The 19257-nt window shown below is 39.1% G+C and overlaps 1 protein-coding gene across 2 annotated transcripts in view; it reads right to left on the reverse strand.

Annotated features, from left to right (window-relative positions):
* The window catches only part of SNTG2 (syntrophin gamma 2), a 229866-nt gene that overhangs the window by 39221 nt on the left and 171388 nt on the right, over window positions 1–19257 (reverse strand). For both annotated transcript variants that reach the window (XM_087702793.1, XM_087702792.1), the window contains exon 12: window positions 9084–9200. In XM_087702793.1, coding sequence (XP_087558919.1) covers window positions 9084–9200 — 117 coding nt within the window. The remainder of the gene's footprint in view (window positions 1–9083; window positions 9201–19257) is intronic.

Here is a 19257-nt window from a genome sequence, read left to right on the forward strand (position 1 = left end):
AGCAAGGAGAGCATCTTTGCCTTAGAAGTCTTCATGATTCCTTTAAGTGAACTTGGATCCCTTTAATTCAACCACCTGTTCAAAATTTAAAGACACGCAGTTGCCTTCAGCTAGTTCCTTTTTATTTGAGAAAAAGGGAGATAAGGAAAATATTCCACCTGTCTTGTTTTATAGAAATTTTAAAATCACTGCTTCCTTCCCTGCCAAAAACCACCATTTTTGATATTATACTATTAATTACTAGATTGATAAGATACATCCCTGAATAACAACTGGCCATTAGAAGACATGATGAAAATTTGTCAATCTCTCTACCCACTGACAAATTCAAAATTATTTCAAGTAGGAAAGTGTCACATTTTAGAGCAAACCAAATCTAAAATGCTAGTTAGTTCCTGATTTCTGTGAGTTCCTGAGGCATTCTGACACGTCAGCCACCAACAGACAAAATGATAAAACTCACACATGCGCCATTTGAAAAGTGCAACCAAAAGCCTTGAAAGAAAGGAAGCGGTCTAGAACACGTGCCCTCCGGCAGCCAACATTCAATAAGCAGCACACAGGACCAGGTAAATGGTCAGGATTCGATGCCTCTCGATATCTCTACCAGAGGCCTGGGAGTTTGAGGGTTCCGCAAAGTATTTCACCTCTTCCTAACCATGCGCTCTTCTGGACCGAGAGCTCTGAGGTTGCTCTTGGGAGGTGTTGGAGTCATTTTTCTGGTTTCGGAGTCATCGCCCCAACTGCTTCTGCCACCCCTGGGACCACTTTGGCCTTTATTTTCCACGTCCTCTCCTGCTTCTCCTTCAGGCCCTTATTCTCATCCTCCATCCTTCCGTTACTGTCACCTTATGTTGCTTTCACGACTGCTGTCTTCTGGTCCTTGCTCCTACCAGAATGTCTGGCTGATTGGCTGGATCTGGAAGTCCCAAAGGATCTTAGTCTTCTTGTTCTTAGTAATCTTCTGTGGAATCTCCCATGTAGCCCATACACTGTGCGTGTGTTCCTGTATACAATGTCAGCTCTTTGGTTGTGCTGTTCATAGTACGCTGTTCCTGCTTGGATCTTACACTCGTGTAAGTGTTACGTCTTGGATGTCTCTGAAGCCTTTCTGCATAATCTGCATCTTGCATCCAGTCTAGTGTGGTAGATGCCCTACTTCCATAAACCTGATATTTAGGTTCTTGTACTACTATTACCAGGGCCTTGATGCTGCTCTTAGTCCAGCCACTGATACAATGTCATATTCTAGAGGTAAAGGAAATCATTGAATAATAAAAAATAACCTTTCTTCATGCAATTTCTTTGCCTTATTAGAAGCAAATACATTTATATCTATGTATGAAGAGGTCCCAAACTTTGGCTTCCCAACTGAAGTTCAGTCCTGAAGTTATGGGTTTATGCTTTTTAACTAAGAACGTAAAATCCACCCACTATTCTATGGATGGTGTCTCCACCAGTCTTTCCAACATGTCTCTATTTTATTCCTTCTCTGAAAGTAATTTTGAAAGCATAGCAATATATTTGATGAAGAGCTTTCCTTAACGCTGCCTAATTAGTAGCACCTCAGCTTCAAAAGATCTTCCAGAAAAGTCATGTTTTGCCTCAACATTTGTACTCACTTTTGCTTTAAAAAGCCTTTGAATTTTATTACTTCCAGCCTTGTTTTACTCTGTTTCACACCATTAATTCCCTACTAGGAGGATCTGTGTGTAACATGAGCATGAGATCAGAATTGAAGCCAAAGTGATCCAAAGACTGAAAGTTACTTCACAGAGGGCAGGGTTATTGACTGCGATCTGATTAGAAGAATATAAAGAGAGAGACTTTGGTGTCGTGGTTAAGGCTAGAAAGTGGGAGACCGTGAGTTCAAGTCTCACTTCAACCACAAAAATCAGCTGGGTGAATTTGGGCCAGTCACTTTCTCTCAGTCCAACTGACCTTAGACCTTGTTGTTGTGGGGATAATAGGAGGAAAGCATGATATAAGTAAATATTTGGGTGTACAAGTGTGCTATGCTATATTATTTCTGAATCTCAGAACACAGAGTCTCTCAGCTACCCACAATGTTGCCTGTTATTTTCTCAGATTGCGTCTGAAGACAGTTACTTCAGACCTTGGCCTGTGCAGGACCACAATTTCAGTGAAAAGAATAACTGGTCTCTTTTTCTCATAGCTAGTATTTTCACGTTGGGGCCTGAAACTGAGTTCAGACACTGTTAGTTCTATTTAAACAGTTGAAAGCATGCATTTATAAATGCACGGATGCATAAGCATGTATCAATATGTATGCATATATCTGCAGAAAGAATCATAAGTGCTCCTAATTAGAAATATATCGTTTGGTTTCCATAGTCTTTGAGAAATGGTGCACCATTACTGATTTTGTTTATACAATCTAGAGGAAGCACTACTCCTTTCACAAAGGAAAAATTAACATAACCTTTTGATCATACTCTACAAAAGTAATTTATATCAATGTTATGGCAGCTTCTGTGAGCTCACTCTTAAAAGAACAGATTTTGGGGGGATAAGGGACTAAAGCATCTAACCAAGACTGCAACCCAAGGAAATTGATTAAACCTTTCTGATACGTCAATTTTGTTTGAAAGTTTCCATTATGATCAAAGTCTTTCTTTTCTGTTGACTGTTTTTAGTGAAATCTTCGTGCAGTTCTTAAATAATAGACCGACTGGTTTAGCCCATCACATCTGTCAGGGCTGAGTTTCTGCTTTGTCCCTGTAATTCTGAATTCTTGAACACGCTAATCTCGCAAGAAGAGCCCCTTTAATATTTATTAGAGATATCAAACCATTCCACAGAAATAATTCTTTTTAAAAATAAAACTCAGTCTTAAAAAAAATATCTGTATATGAGAAGAGGTTTCCCCTCCTTTGATATTTGAGAGCACGGATATCATTTGCAGGATGCAGCATGGAATACTTCACGTGGAGGCTGCCCACCCAGCCCAGCTCAAGCCTTTCTCCTCTGCCTGCCTTCCACTTCCCAGAATCCCCCATGGACAGAAACGGATCCAAGAGTGAGCTGCAGCTGCCAAAAAAAGCCAACAGACACCTAAGCTGCATTAATATAGAGGGACTGAATCAAGATCAGGTGAAGTGTTAGCACCACTTTACAGTACTCTGCTAAGATCACACTAGGAATATTGCAACCAGTTCTGGTTGAGACAGAGAGGAGCAACAAAGATGATTAGGGACTGGGTGCTAAAACATAGGAAGAACAGTTGCAGGAATTGGATGACAAGATAGCAATCTTCCAATACTTGAGGGGCCGCCACTATTTTCTAATGCATCTGAAGGCCGGACTAGAAGCAATGGATGGGAATTAATCAAAGAGAAGCCCTACCTAGAAAAAAGGAGACATTTTCTGAGAGTCAGAGCACATATTCTGTGGAATGGGCTGCCTTCAGAAGTTGTGGGTATTTCATTACTGGAGGTTTTTATAAAAAGAGCCTGGACGACCGTTTGTCTGAAATGGTATTTGTGGGTTTCCTGCTTCAATTGTTTTTATTATTTACCATCTTCAGCAGCTAAGAATATCAGAAGAAGTTCATAGTGGTATTTTCTATTTGCCTACCCTATAAAATCTAAGGGCCTGATGAAAATATGGACTTGAGAAGTTCTTAATCATGGTCAGGGGCTGTTAGGACAACTCACTGCAGCCATCTTACTGTGGCCATCTCGCCACAGGACAACTCACCTTCACATCACTATTGTCAATGCTCACTTAACTCTCTTCTATACTCTCTTTGAATAAATCTTCATCCTTACAGACACTGGAATCCTCTGGTAGTTCAATATGTAAATGGACATCACTGAAAAGGAGTGTGGTTGCATTGATATGGCATAACATTGTTTGAGGTGGGAGATGGCTTATTTGAGAATGCTGTATTCATATATGTTTTCTGAGATTTTTGTGGGTGTACACACACACACACACAACACACACACACACACACACACACACACTGATCTATTCAGGTCTTTTCCCGTGTAAGATTGAGATTGTCTTAGCAAAGATTGGCAATCTTGGCAATTGAGATTGTCTTGGTACCAATCATGATACAACCACATAACCAATCATTCCACTTACTGAAACAAAGCCAGCCACGCACCCACACCAAGATTTATAGAAAGACGGCAGCTCTGACAACTCTTTAAGCCAAAAACACCAGCCTGAAGATGGCGAGTGAGACCCTGCCGAATTGTTGCCAAGACAATCTCAATCTTACACGGGAAAAGACCCGAATACAACAAGACCAGCATACGTCTACACCTGTGAAAATCATATATATATATATATTATGCGGGAGAAAACCCGAATAACTAGAGACCTATATATATAGCCTGGCTGGCTGATAAAGGAGTCATTCTCTGTAGCTCAAATAGTTAACTCCCTGCCTGGGAGGCAATGGAGCACAGGTTCGATTCCCAAAAAAAACTTGGGTATGGCTAGCTGATGAGAGCTAAATAGCTTGAAATAGATCTATACTAGTCTCCCTTTATTTATTTATCAGCATAAATATAACAAATATATATATATATATATATATATATATATATATATATATATATATATATATATATATATATATATATATATATATATATATAGCACAAATACTATATATATATACACACACACACATACATACATATATATAGTATATACACATACACACATTTATATATAATAAAGTATGTTTTCAATTATTGTAGCACAACAGCCTTATTAGTTAGAAGCAGGTTGTATATTTCTGATCATAAAACAAATGCTTTAGGAATTCTATTACCATGTTAATGCTTGCTTAGTAAAGAGAAAGCACATATAATAGAAACTTGAAAGGTGCAATCTTTTATATTCACTAAAAAGTAAATATTCAATCTGATAGAGTGTAGAACTAAATTGCTGATTTTAATCCCCTTTTTTTCCCTTTTCATTTAAAACAGTGATTCACTCTTTGGTCAAGCTATTCTGATACAATCTACTATAATGGCATGACTAAGAGAAGGTCACTGCAAAATGAATAAATATTTTGAAAGCCATGAAAAATTCCAGTGAAGACTCCTTCTGTCAGCTTTCAGTCTTGGGCCTCAAATTTTGGCCTTCATGGTATTTTCATTGTCTCTACAGACTGCTAACAATGGAGAAAGAACTATGAACCATGAATTCAGAAAGCAATAAAGTGTGTAATTGTGCTCAAGAGGTCAAAATCTTTCTATTGCGGCTGTAGCTATGCTGGTTACACACTAAAAATAAGATACCGGGTGAATTTATTTTTTCAGTGACTATATTAAATATTGAAAAATGGTTCTCCTTTTAGTGCCCCAGTAGATATTGGATACTGAACGGTTCTGACTGTTTTCTCTTCACAGTTTATTCTTTAAAATGTTGACTGACTCATCCTATTTGCTGAACTTATTTATAAGTACCCTCCCATATAGGCAGACTCTACATCCGGCATTACATTAACTGTTTATGAATAATATGATTTCTGGAGGAAAAAAATATTCCAATATTTAATTTATCATCTCTACTATTTATGACTGTTGTCCTGGGATTCTAGCATCCCACAGGAAGCACGAAGAGCTTCAGCCACCACAGAAGAAAAGCTTCCTCCGTCACAGGCCTTACAGCACAAAAGGAGCCTTTAGCAGCCTAAATGCTGATTTGTACGTCACTGCTGTGATATGAAGTTGTACCAAAAAAGAAAGACTGCTGAGTTGTGATCAATATATAGAAAAACAGTTGTTTCTTCAGTGAACTGAAGCCTTAGATTAAAATCCATACTGTAAGAGCTGTAAGGTTTTCTCTTCAGGCTTTAATCTTGCCAAGTGGAAGCTCATAGTTCAGATTTCCTTCTTAAGCCCCCCCCCCCCTCTCTCACACACACACACAGGATTTGAAGGCTCTGCAGGATAACTGTAATTATAATGCCTTGAACAGCACATTCTCCTACCTTTTAATTAGTTAGCAATATATCAGTGGATCTTGTCAGATGTCTGCAAAACATAGCAAGTGTTTGGTGAAGACAAATTGTGAAAATGTATGTATAAAAAATGCCCTGGCTAAATCTTCCTAAAGATGTTATAGAAACATACTCCTGGATCGAAACTTATAATTTCAATATATAAACAGGAAATTTCATTTTAAAAATGTTAAAAAAAGAACACCTAGCTATCTCTACATTCTTTTTGGTTCCTAGCACTTGAATTATCTATTCTGTATTCTCTGAATGTTTTCCTTGCAGTTATTTGATTTGGGGGAGGGGGGATATCAAAATATGAACTTTTTCATCTGTTGCTGGAAATACTAGAGTGCATTTTAAACATTTTTTTTGTAAAATATGCAACAGTAGTAAAAGTGGTTAAGAGTTTTAGTAACCTCACATATTTTTGAGACTGAATTTAGTGTTTTGTTTATTTTTCTTGCAAAACATGTATGCTGGGTGACTGTTCCTGATAATGTTCATTCTGCCGTAGGACAGGATGGAAAATCTCCAATTCATCCCCAGCAAGATCAATTGGCAAAAACTGTTTACCTCCTTAGTGTCCCTGCTTAACAGCTAAATGAATTATAGGCACCAGAAGAAAATGTGGGTTGTGTTGCTGTAATTGTTGCTTTTCTTACATATATTGCTTATCTTATCCTTTAAATAATTTGGTTACCTTTGCATTTTGAATAATGACTCAATTGAACAATTTAGTTGATTATTATTTACATAAATATATACATTAATAACAAAAACCTATTCTAGAAATATATTTTGCACTTTTCTGCTTCATTAACCTGTGTGGAACCTTTATAAGCCCCGTTCATTTCAATGGAATTTGCTTCTTATTTGACATAGACGGCATAAGTCAAATGCACTCCTAACCCAGTTATAACCTACCTAGAGCATTTATCTTGTGCTTAATACATCCTTGTGTTTCTTACAGTGTAAGAAATGGACTTAGACCTCCACTCCTGGTGATTACACATTGTGTAGCCTTCCTTACAACCGTACAAAGGTGATTTGCGCTTGTTTTCTTTCAGATAGGAGTTGTTTCTTTTTTTTAAAATTACCCAGTCCAACTCATAGTCTTGGAATTTCCCAACTGCCCCCCTTCCAAGTATTACACAGGGTTGACCATGCTTAGCTTCAGAGATCAGGCAACCACAGCTACGTGCTGCCACCTGCTGATAAATCCTCAAATTGCATGGGATAACGGGTACAAAAGGGGATGCCTTTTATATAGGGAAACACCCTTTCCTAAATTGTGGAATAATCCTCCACCCCACTTTATTCAACATCCTATTTTATTTTATGCTTTTTATTTAAAAATATAAGAAAATATACTGTTACCATAACCTTAATTACAAAAAATGTGTTGTTTTAGAAATTGAAATGTGATTTTCCTCCAAAACTTTGCTTTCCTTCCTGTTCACTTACACTTCAAAATATATTATGAATACAAACTAAGATTCTAGTTTTGTTTGTATGTAATGGAAACCAATATAACAAATAAAAAAGTTGTCACATTTGGCCAGCAGAAGTGAAGTTATCCACAATCCTATTATCATATTATTTGCTTTCTTTTTTATGCTAGAAATGGATAAGGTTCTTGTTCTTGTATTTTTCAGTCTACTTTTGGAAATTTTCAGAAATTTCCAAAATTATAGGCTTTATGTGTTTTCTAGCTCTGTACAAAATCAAGGTCTATAAACTGTAAAGAAACTTTTTTGGATTGTTAAAGCAGCTTTGTATTTTACTTTGCTCTTTTAGAGTCTAGCTCTGGTATGCAGTGAAAGCGTACTAAATATCTACCTAATTTGCAATGTATAACCAGTTCTTCCTTAGATTTACATCATGTTTTTTAACAGTACGGTCTCCAACTCTTCCACAAATGCAGCCATTATAACAGACTCTGTTTCCTCTTCACAGATTCAAAGAATAATAATCTTTCTTTCTATCTTTCTATCTTTCTATCTTTCTATCTTTCTATCTTTCTATCTTTCTATCTTTCTATCTTTCTATCTATCTATCTATCTATCTTTCTATCTATCTATCTATCTATCTATCTATCTATCTATCTATCTATCTATCTAATTCTGCTTTATTCTCCTTCTTCTTCTGCTTCTTCTTTGTATTATCAAACATAATAGAATAAGCTTAGTTTTATCATTTAATGGCTTGCATGATTTGCTTATTTATACAAAAATGTTGATTTCTTAAGTGTGGGAGTTAGACTTCTTTTGATTACATCTATCAAACAACCATTTCCTAACATTCTTAGTAACAAATATTTCTGTCTAATATTTCCCTACACATTTATTAGGTTAAAAAGTATAATGAACTAGGGCTACTCCAGCTCATCATATTTTTACTCATCATTTTAGCTTGTCTTTCCTTTCTGTAAACCAGGGCTGACAACTTTTCATTGTCATTAGCCCCTGATAGTTTGGGGGCCAGAGAGCAAGGATGCATAGTGCCTAAAGATGTGGATGGGTCCATGATTGAGTGGGGGGGGGGGGAGTCAGGTGGGAGTCATGCGTCTGTATTTTTTTTTTAGGAAATTGTGTTTTAAAAAAAACATGCCATAGCTTTCATGAACCTTGTTGTTTAAATGGTTCTGTCCCTTAAATCTATGCAAGATTTACATACAACTCTATTTCCTAATAGTATTTTTGAGAATTTGTCAAGATGCAAAGCAATTCATGAGGAAAAGGTACGAAAACCTGCTTATTAAAAAAATATATATCTTCTAACTTTGAAGCTGGCATATCTGCCTCAAATTCCAGTTTAATGGAATTGGTTGGTGACTCTTTAGTTGGTCTGAGGATCTAGCCACCGGAGCTTCAAACTGAGGTGCAAAATAAACAAATGTCCTATGCAATCATCCAGTCCTCATTGATCTCAATGTTTTATGCATGAGAGGGAAGGATTAAAAGTGTCTGAAGGAGTTATTGTGAATGTTCTTTACTAAATTACAGTTTGCTTCATCATCCAATGGTAAGTGAAGTGGAGCCTTCTAGCTGACAAAGACAATAACAGTCACACTTAAAAAAAAATAGCTGCTTACCGGAGGCGTGCTGAAAATATAGAACGATGAGCCTTTCAGTGCCAGGAACTTGAATGTGTACAGCTGGGGGGAATCTTCTCCCTGGAGCCTCTCATTCACCCACCCCATATGTATCACCTTCAGTGGACAAAAACGTTTACAAATTAATTTCAATTTATTGTGCCAGGGGTAAAATAAAACGATTCCTGTAGAGCATCTAGTGAATGATTTTCATGCATAGATCTATATGCGTTGTCCATAAGTTCTGATCATTTAACCCAGAACCAGCACCTTAAAGTTATTGTAGGCATTATAGAAAAGAAATTACCCCAATTTTAAGGAATGTGCATTGTCCTACAATTATGGGGAACTGAACAACACAGAACAGCAAGACAAATTTGGGAGCAGAAATATATGTTGTAGCTACAGAACAAGCGAGGCCAAGATAGGGCACTTGTGTTTGTATGTTTTGCACATACAAGGACCTAGTTTTGTTATTTCTTTAATGAAGAACATTCGATGGGATCTTAAAGATTTTTGTCCAATATTGGAATAATCAGAATATTTGATATTCAGCCAACACAATATATGTGCACACTTCAAACCCAAGAATACACTAAGGCAGAAGCTTATCCACCCCCAGACACAAACTGAGCAACACTCTATATGCAGCACAATGCAGTGAGCCATGTGCAGATCTATACATTGGGGAAACAAAATAATAAGTCCATAAACGTACGGCACAACATGGGAAAACAAACTCATCAGGACAAGGTTCAGCAGTCCACCTGCATTTAAAAGACGAGAGCCACTCTTTTGAAGAGAGCAAAATCCACCTTTTGGACAGAGAGGACTGGTGGTTTGAAAAAGGGGCCGAAGAGGCCTTCCATGCCAAAACTGACTCTCTCAACAGAGGGGGAGGGATACAACATCATCTGTCTCCAGTCTACAACACAGTCCTTTCACAATCCCAAGAAGGCTCCATGCCCATTTGCCCATTTGTGACCCTGAGAACCCATATGAACCTCCAGGTACCCTCAATGGCTCTCTAAAAGAATGCCAATGACCATCTGTCTGCAAGGAGTATAAATCCTTCCATTCCTCGCCATCCTGGAGAAGAAGCTTCTTGGATGAGGAGTGAAATGTCTTCAAAGAAAAACCAGAAAGCCCAGTTGCTTCTTGAAAAAGCACCTTTGGGACAACTAAGACTTGGATGCCTGAGAATTTCAATAGACATTTTAGTCCAATATTCTTCAAATCAGCTGCCCACCCAAAAACACGGACAATTATGTGTTTTCAATGCCGAGAAGAATTGGCCACAAATCCATCACTTAAGTTCTTTACGCATAGGAGTTCAAATTCAAAAATCTTTTAGAATGTACAGAACTGGTTGATGAGAGCAGTCTTCATTATGAAGTAGACCAGACCAAGAAAGAGATTCTATGGAAGATTTTAAATTATTTTTTATTTAGATTGGCTATAGCGACATAATCTTGCAACTCTGATTGTGCTTCCCGTCCTCCCTCTTTTATATTCAAGTCTGCAATATTTTAGTAATCCTCCCCCATCCTTCAGACTTAAGCAATGCATCCATTTGGGTTGCTTTGATAATGGATCTTCCTCCTCTCATCATGGTTTTTTTCTTTAGTCTCCACGTGAGCAGCCATGTTCTCCATCCGTACTACACCCACAGTCACAGCTTCTGTCACATCCCTTCGGTTCTGCATCGATAAAACAGATCTGAAGGCACAGTGAAGGTGGGTTGAATGACTTTAGGGAGAACTAACCAAGGAACTGCGGCTATAGAAAAGTGCCCAGCTCTTCTTTATTATGGTCTGTATGATTCACACATTCAACTGAATCGCAACTTTCACAAAGTGATCCAGAGGAGCTGCCCTGAATTTCTTTCGGAATGTAGATTCAGTCTCTAGTGCTGGATAAAGCTCTCTGAGTCCTTGGGGCCAACCAGCATAGCTCCCGCGAGGAGGGTCTGGTGTTGTGGATACTTTTGTGCGAGGGGTATGGATCAAAAGAAGCACAACTGTTTGGCCAGCTCATAGCAAAGCTCGTCACTATTCATGGGGACAAACATTTGGGGGAAAGACCACACTCTTTAGATAGAGTCTCTCAGGCCAGAAATACATATCAGTCCCAATTAAATGATGTTGCACAGCCTGACTACAGAAACAGCATTTAGAGAATGTAACAGTATTTCCAATGGCGTTGAAGGGGAAAATATGAGCCATGATGATGATAATGTCTTCATTCAAGATGAAGGTTGACACCAACCTTGAAAAGAAAGAAGCATGCAGAGAAAGAATCTTTAGTCCCTATGAAAAATAGCTGTGAATCTCTTTGAAAGGCCCATCCTCCTGCTTGACAACCTAACACAATCTTTGCTTCAGAGTTTAGTAGATGCATCAGTCTTATCAGAAGTTGTTGAATAACTTTGTTAGTGAGGAAGAAGCCCTTGATAGATGTGAAATTTATGAAGCCGGATGACACAAGCTGCTTATCAGACCCCTGGCAGAAGATTCAGAAATGACGGGAAACAGCAAGGACCCAGCTGAAGAGGAGCCCAAAAGAACTTGGTCAAGGCTGACTAGGCAGTTGCCTTGAGAAGTTACAGCTAAGCTAGGGAGGGCTGAATAGTCATCCGTTAGGGTCGGCTAATGGGCAGTGCACCCCAAGTGCCTGAACTGACCAGAAGGGGGCACTATGCACAGGACCCATCAACCTTTGCAAAAGGTCACTCAAGTCTTAGGAGGGGCTCAGGTGCTGGGCCAGGGGCTTCTCCGGGGCTTTCTGTTGCCTTCTAATTGGCCACTGCAGTTTTGCCTAGTCTTCTTTCTTTACGGCTTCTGGTTGTCATTTGTCTGGCAAAAGAGAAACTGACAGAATCAAAAGCACAGACACCCATTCTGGATTTTTGTGCTTTTGAGTCTCCTGCAGATCCAGATCTACCAAAGCCAGAGAAAGACTTACCGTAGGTGCTAACATGAAAACGGGCATCAATAGTACATTCCAGAGATATATAATTGCCACCAAATATATATTCATGTCAAGGAGTCTAAAATCCCAGCTCTTCCCAAACTTGTCCTGCAAATGTTGAAGGTTCAGAGCAAGTTTCTGTTGGATTTCTGGGGGGAAATCTAATTCTCACAGACTTTTCCACATCTTAGAATATAATTTATTTCTGGCTTCTGGATGTCACGTATCTGAGTGACATGAAAGGTCCTCCTAGTCCATGGGTCACTGATTCTAGAAATTGGCTAAATAAATACACATGTAAACACTTTGCACATTTTGCTAGGTCAAACTCTGACAGGTAAAAAATGGAAAAGCTTCCATTCTTTTGTTTAGAAGTTTACATGTTGAAGCCTCAATATAATTTTGAGTTCACCCACCATTAAGAATAATTAAATGCCTTGAAAAGAGAGCAGTATAATTCCCCAAGAGGAATCCTCTCAACTACGGTGCTTTGTAGAAGAAGTTAGACTTCCTGGCATAACCTTATAGATATCGTAGAAGTCGCTGGATTATTTGGAATACAATCAACAAATAAGTCAATCTGCAAACTCTGGGAAGAATTCCTAGCACATGAAAACTTTTTTATTATTATGGAGGTGAGATGGGTGGTACCTAAATTTGATAAATGAAAAAATAAAAATAGGCTATAGTGGAAAAAGGCAAAGTAGGAAAGTCCTTGCTTGCCTATAAGAGACTATTTGGACTGGAAACAGTTCATCCACGGAACAAGAATCCAAGAATTCTAGTTAACAGGAGGAGAGATTAGCCATCAAGTATTTTAAATCTGATATTGATTAACAATGTGTTTGGAAGAAGTAATATTGGACATAAATACGCCAAGATTTCTATAGGTTTTTTCCCTTAGTAGCCATGTTTTCATTTTGAAGTTATCCAAACCACAGGTTTCACATGCCTGCCTCCAGTTCTTGGTGCAACGTAAGAGTTCTCCAGCATCCTCTGCCCGCATATGTAGCTCCATTCTGCCTCAGAGAGGTACGACTTTGGGCAAATTGAGGTTTAGCAATTGATGTACTTCCTGCTGGTTATAAAAAAATATTCACCAGTTGTCCTCCATAATGTGAACAGGAGTAGGTGGTTTTTGACAAGTTGAGCCACCTCTCAAACCATGAACTACAGATTGGATGTGGTTTTCTGTCTCTCCTGCTTTATTGGGAAGTGGATCAGCTCTCGTGTCTGATAGCTGATCCACAAAGGTGGGTTTTGGACTTCCTGGTGTAGTAGAAGAGACTCTCCTTTTTTAGTTTACGAGGAAATCCATCCCACCCCAATGAACTGACTTTATCTTCGATATATCACTCTTGTCACTTCCTCATCTTTCCTGTTCTAAGCCTGATACCACATCTGTCTTTTCTTCTCTTGCTCTTTCTTTTGCTCTCTCGCTTGCATTGCTTGTCTTTCTCTTTTTTGCCTGCCAATCCCTGTGTTTTTCCCTGCAGTTGCTCATTCCACTCTATCTAACGGAAGGACAGTCTCTGGGGTTTTTTTAATACATGATAAAGTTTCCCATGGGACCACTCGATCTATACAGGTCAGGAACCATGCCTGACTGGCATTATTTCTAGCTACGATGGCCACTGAGGGGGAATCAATGGGTGGGGGGGGGAGAGAACTGTGCCTGCAGCAGTGGGGAAAATGGGAAACAGGCGTTGGCAAAACCCAGCACCTGCCCTCATTATCGCACCAGAGAAAATGGAAAATTTCACTTGAACACTGGATCAGAGAAATACGAAGCTAAGTGGGGAGGAAAGGAGTCCCTCGAGAACAATGACCCAAGACCCAAAGTCTGGGGGATGTAACTATGACAGTGAATAGTTTCCCATAAATATACTAGTCTTCTTCCTGAGGATCTCAAAGTCCCCAGAATCATTTTCTCTTACTGTCACTGATGCTACGAGAGTAATAATGGTACTTTGACATCCAGTTTGCTTTCTTCAATTTCTTCATCTTAGCAGTCTCTTTTCATATTCATTCTTATCAACTTTGTTTAGTTCATTCCATGGTTCCTGCCTTACTCCCTCGTGGTAAACCAAAGTTATGATTGCTAATACAACTTCTAGGATAGCGTTACAGTAACAGGATCTTGCGGTCTGAACATGCTTTTATCCTAAACACAACTAGGGAGGGTCAAGTCTGCGATGTTTTGCCAAATTACATCACCGCTTTGACTTAGATTCTCTTACCTGACCATTGTCATTCTCAAGAGTACCCTCACAGCTTACTACACTCTAAGGCTTTAATTTAGCTACATCACAAACACCGTTAGCCCTCTGGAAGAGCCTCAGTGACATGTTGAATAGCATCTGACAGGAGGGGCCCATTACTGGCACTATCTCATCTATCAATTTACGATTGATTTATGATTCCTGTCAATGTGATGTTCTTGGTAAAATACAGATGGCTTCATAATATTGCTTTCCCAAATGACTGCTTGTCTCCAACTATCCCGTTTGTCGCTGTCCTATGCAGGTCCCTGCGTGCTTTAGCTGGTCAGTGGGGATGACCTTCACCCTTTGGCATTATATACTCTCGCCATCAACTCATAGCATTCATCACGCATCCCTCTCAGGAACACACACATACAAACACACAGCATCACAATAGAGGTTGGGCAATCGTGGTGTTTAGCAGCAACAACGTGAAAATATAAATAGACAAGATTAAGAGTGCAAGTCTTAAAATTATTGATTTTTAAAAGCCTAGTTCATGAAATGTATAACCTTCCAAATTCAATTCAATTCAATTCAATTCATTAAATTTATAGGCCGCCGAATCCCGATGGACTCCGGGCGGCTTACAAAGAAGGAAGAAAAAGAAAGAAAAGAAAAAGAATAGTTTAAAATTCACAACACACATTCGTTCTTATAAGAATAAGGTCAACAGCCCCAGGCCTGCCAGAACAGCCAGACCTCATGAAATTCTGAGAAAATGGGAATATATCTGTTTGTAACACTTTAATCTTACAGCTACAGTCCCTTACACTTCATCAAACCAATGCTATAGAGAGGCCTCCGATACCTGGGAGAGATTCTTGGAAATCCAAAAGGGTGCAGTGAGAAAAAGGAGAGAGAGAAAACGGTGCAAGCCACAACCTGATGAGAATTGATCAAATGCAACCAACCTCTGCATGCATATATGGGATTGCACTGCAGAACTCTCTGATCAAGTTAAAGAACACATGATTAATTCTCCTTTTCCATTAGCCATTGCATATGAATGCTTTTTTTGCACTATTTGGCAGTTTATAAGTATTATTACAATAAGCCTAGGCTGACAAATTAATGAACATAAACACGGGACACAAATAGAAATATAAAATGTGGACTTGGCAGCTTTAAGTTCATGTAGTTGAAAGAGAAACAATGACTTCATGGGGAGCAAGTTTTGTCTTTAAGTGAACAATTAATGCCTTGGTACTGAATATTACCCCACAATAAAAATTAAGAAGACAAAAAAACCCTTGTAGCTTCAGGCTTCTTTGTTTTGCGTATATATTCATGTACAAATGAATACTTTGTGACAGCAATTATGCATAAAGAAAGAAAAATTAAAGAAAGTTAAAACTAGAATATATTTTTCCTCCCTGGAATGCTGCATGTTTTATATGACTAAATAAATGGCAACCAGGATTGGTGAGGGTTCTAAGAAACTTGGCAGGTTAAGAGGCTAAAGTTCCAAAGCTGAGTTAGCACGCTAATTATACAGTTGGTGTTTCAAATAGTTCAAAATCAACTGGTTTAATTGCACACTAGGGCACAAAGTTGATCATTAAGGTTATTATTGCTACATTTCTAGAATGACTTTTTTTTTTACTTTTGTTCAATTATGTCTGGTTTTTGGAAATGGCCTGGCCAAATCCCTGCAGTTTCCTTAGCAATATTTTTCAGAAGGGCTTTGTCATTTCCTCCTTCTTAAGTCTGGGAGAGAGTGACTGAGCCAAAGCTGGCTTTGGGTCTAAAATGGGACTAGAACTCCTGGTTTCCCTGTTTCTAACCTGATGTCATAAATGTTACACCAAACTGGCTTCCAGAGTAATTGATTACCGGTAGTATAATTGGGTGGTTTTAATTTAATATTTCCATAGTTTCTCACCAACTTTGTCCATGAAACCTCTTTTCATTTCATACTCATCAACGGACAGCAGTGTTAGGGCCAGAGCTATGGGGCAATGGGCACCCTCCATGCTGACTGGGAGCATGCATATAGTTCAAAAATAATAAACAAGACCCCAAGCTAACACCCCAACTAAAGAATTAAACCCAATTGCTATTTCCACTCTCTCCCTTCTCTTCTGTGTCTGGGCTCCATCGTTGGCTGGTCAGAGCATCCGTCCTGCGTTTGTGGGTTGAACTGAGCTCTTTGACCCCACCAGAAGAGAGACGGAGGCCCAGTGTAATCCTTGCAATCCATGGCTCTGTGTACAGGAGGATCATGACAGCTGGGCTGTAAAGATTCACTCATTTCATGCCTTTTCACCTGCAAATGTACTGATTGGAAGGGTGTTCTGGCATCTCATTCACTGCTAAGAACCTCATATTCTCATCTCAAACCATACAGAGACTCTTAGGATAGCTGGCTTTCCAGGTAGCTTCTTATACTTTTATGTAGAGACAATATTCTCTCTGCAATATTACTCTCAAATATGTGATTTTTTTTTTTAAAAAGGAAGCATGTGATGCATATTTCAGTAAATTTGATAACAGAAATGAATTCCATTATACAAAATTCTGCAACTTTTTCATTTAAAAAAAACCACAAATATAAGCTTTCCATCCATTTGGTTATGGTAGTTTATAAATTTAATACACATATTTGAATGAGAACTCAGAAAGGACGTCTGAAAAAAAAATCACAGTTATTATTTCTTGACGAGGAATATTCCAGAGACATACAACTCCTGATTTGGAACAGGAGTTGGTAATAATTTCAGCGGGATATAAAATCTAAAACCTGCTTTTTTCAAATGTAAAGTTTATTTTAGAGATTGTTATTTCTAGGATTGTAAAAAAACCATATATATTCTAAATTGGCCCTCTACAGATGTTACTCTTTGATTTTCACAAAACATATTAGGAAACATGTTGGTCTTGATATATACCAAATCTGGGCCATTGCCACCGCATCATCACACATGAAGTTGTTTGGTGCCTTCTGGTGCCTTGCAGATGATTGGGAAAGGCTCAGGGATGGGATTCAAATTTTTTTACTACTGATTCTGTGGGAGGGCTTGGTGGGCGTGGCAGGGGGAAGGATACTACAAAATCTCCATTCCCTCCCCACTTCAGAGGAAGGATACTCCAAAATCCCCATTTCCTCCTGATCAGCTGGGACTCGGGAGGCAGAGAATAGATGTGGGTGGGGCCAGTCAGGGGTGGTGTTTACCGGTTCTCTGAACCACTCAAAAGTTCCCTCCTCCAGAACCTGCTGAATACAATCGCTGGAAAGGCTTGTAAATTTGCTTAGCTCAGTTGGCCTTGACTGCAACAGTTTGGAAATGCAGCTGATAGGTTACAAAATGTTTGGGAGCAGCACGGATACAGTGGAACCTCTCCACCATTGGAGACTCCAGAGCTTCTGTCCCTTGTCCTCTTTCTCAGGACAAGGACCTCAGCCGACATCTTGCAGGTTTCTCTCAAGTGGGTGTGAATGGGTGTGATAGCCTGATATGTGCTGACTATCCTGCCACCCACGATGCCTTCAGCAGACCACTGTATGTCATACTGAGGAGAAATGAAACCAATTATTTCATACTACGTGCAAATTATAAAGACATTACACAACTACAAATAGGTTTCTCACTACTGGGACAGCTAATATGGCATTATTCAGAATGAAGTTGTGGGCAGCAAAATGGACATATGTAGCTTTTGGATGCTATGGTGTCAATATACAATCCACCCATATCTGCAACCCCATCATATGGTTGACTTTATTCCAACATATCCAGTCCATCTGTTTTCATGCTACTAAAACTCTCCTGTTTATCTATTTGTAACCTTCAAGTGAACAAAATGGTGCCTCATAGCGCAATCACCACAGGTAACTGGCTGCTGCTGGGTGGGGGAGGGTGAGAGGGGGAGTGTGATATGGGGATGCAGGGGAGGCACTGGATGTTCAGAGAAGGTTCATGGGGTGTACAAGAGACACTGTGCCGATTAGGGAGGGTGAAAAAGGGCGCGAGGGAGAACATGAAAGTGCAGCACAGGTCCGAGGCCATGCAGTTTGGGTAAAGTGTGCAAAATATGTGGCCATGGGTCAGGGAAGTTGTGCGGGGGAATGGTGCGGATTAGGGAATGCGCAGAGAGCGCAAGGGTTGTGACTTGTGAGTGAATGTGAGGGAGGGAAAGGAACGAAAGGGGAGGGTGCCCAGGGGGTGAGTGAATGGTTGGTAAGGAAATATATCTGAAAGAAGGACCAGTGGACCAAAGGTTCTCTAATCATTTCCAAGAGTGCTTAACTTACTTCCACAAAGCCCCCAGAGAGTGATTGTGTCTTTGTGAGTAAGCATTCATCTACACTGCTGTCAAGAGATTTGTGGCTGAGCTGACTTTTATTTGCCATTATCTTGGGTTGTATCTGTATTCTTCACAAAGAATATTAATTTCATTCCTGAAAGAATTAGAAAGAATAGTAATTGCTTGATTCTGTAAACTAGGATTTAAGTACTTCATGGTTCCAGAGTTTGTACTTAATTTTGTAAGCTGGTTGAGAACCAGACATAAATTCCTATAGGATCATGCTTCCTGTCTCTTCTAAAGGATAGCGAAAACCGGAAGGTGTCCAGGGAGATTTTTTCTGACTAATGCATTTGATTAAAAGGCTTATTTTCATGAGCTGCAGGTCACTTCATCAGATGAATAGAATCCAAGCCTTTTAATAGAATTTGCTAATCAGAAAAGATACTGCCAGATTCCACCTGATTTTAATTTTGTTTCACTATATAGACTAACATGGCTCTCCTCTTACAACGTTTCCAAGTGGGAGCCAAGGTCAGCGTGACACGAGTAATTCTACCAACCACTTGTGTCCAAAGGTTCCCCTCTTTGGATAACCTGTTCTAGTTTCTGAGTTGGTATATTATTCAACATCTACATAAAATTGCCTCTCAATTGCCTCTCAGTTTTGGATGAGATATCATTATGCTGAT

Source organism: Thamnophis sirtalis, unplaced genomic scaffold, assembly GCF_051295495.1.
Source record: "Thamnophis sirtalis isolate CommonGarterSnake01/CBP01778 unplaced genomic scaffold, rThaSir2_p1.2 scaffold_16, whole genome shotgun sequence".
Taxonomy (NCBI): Eukaryota; Metazoa; Chordata; class Lepidosauria; order Squamata; family Natricidae; genus Thamnophis; species Thamnophis sirtalis.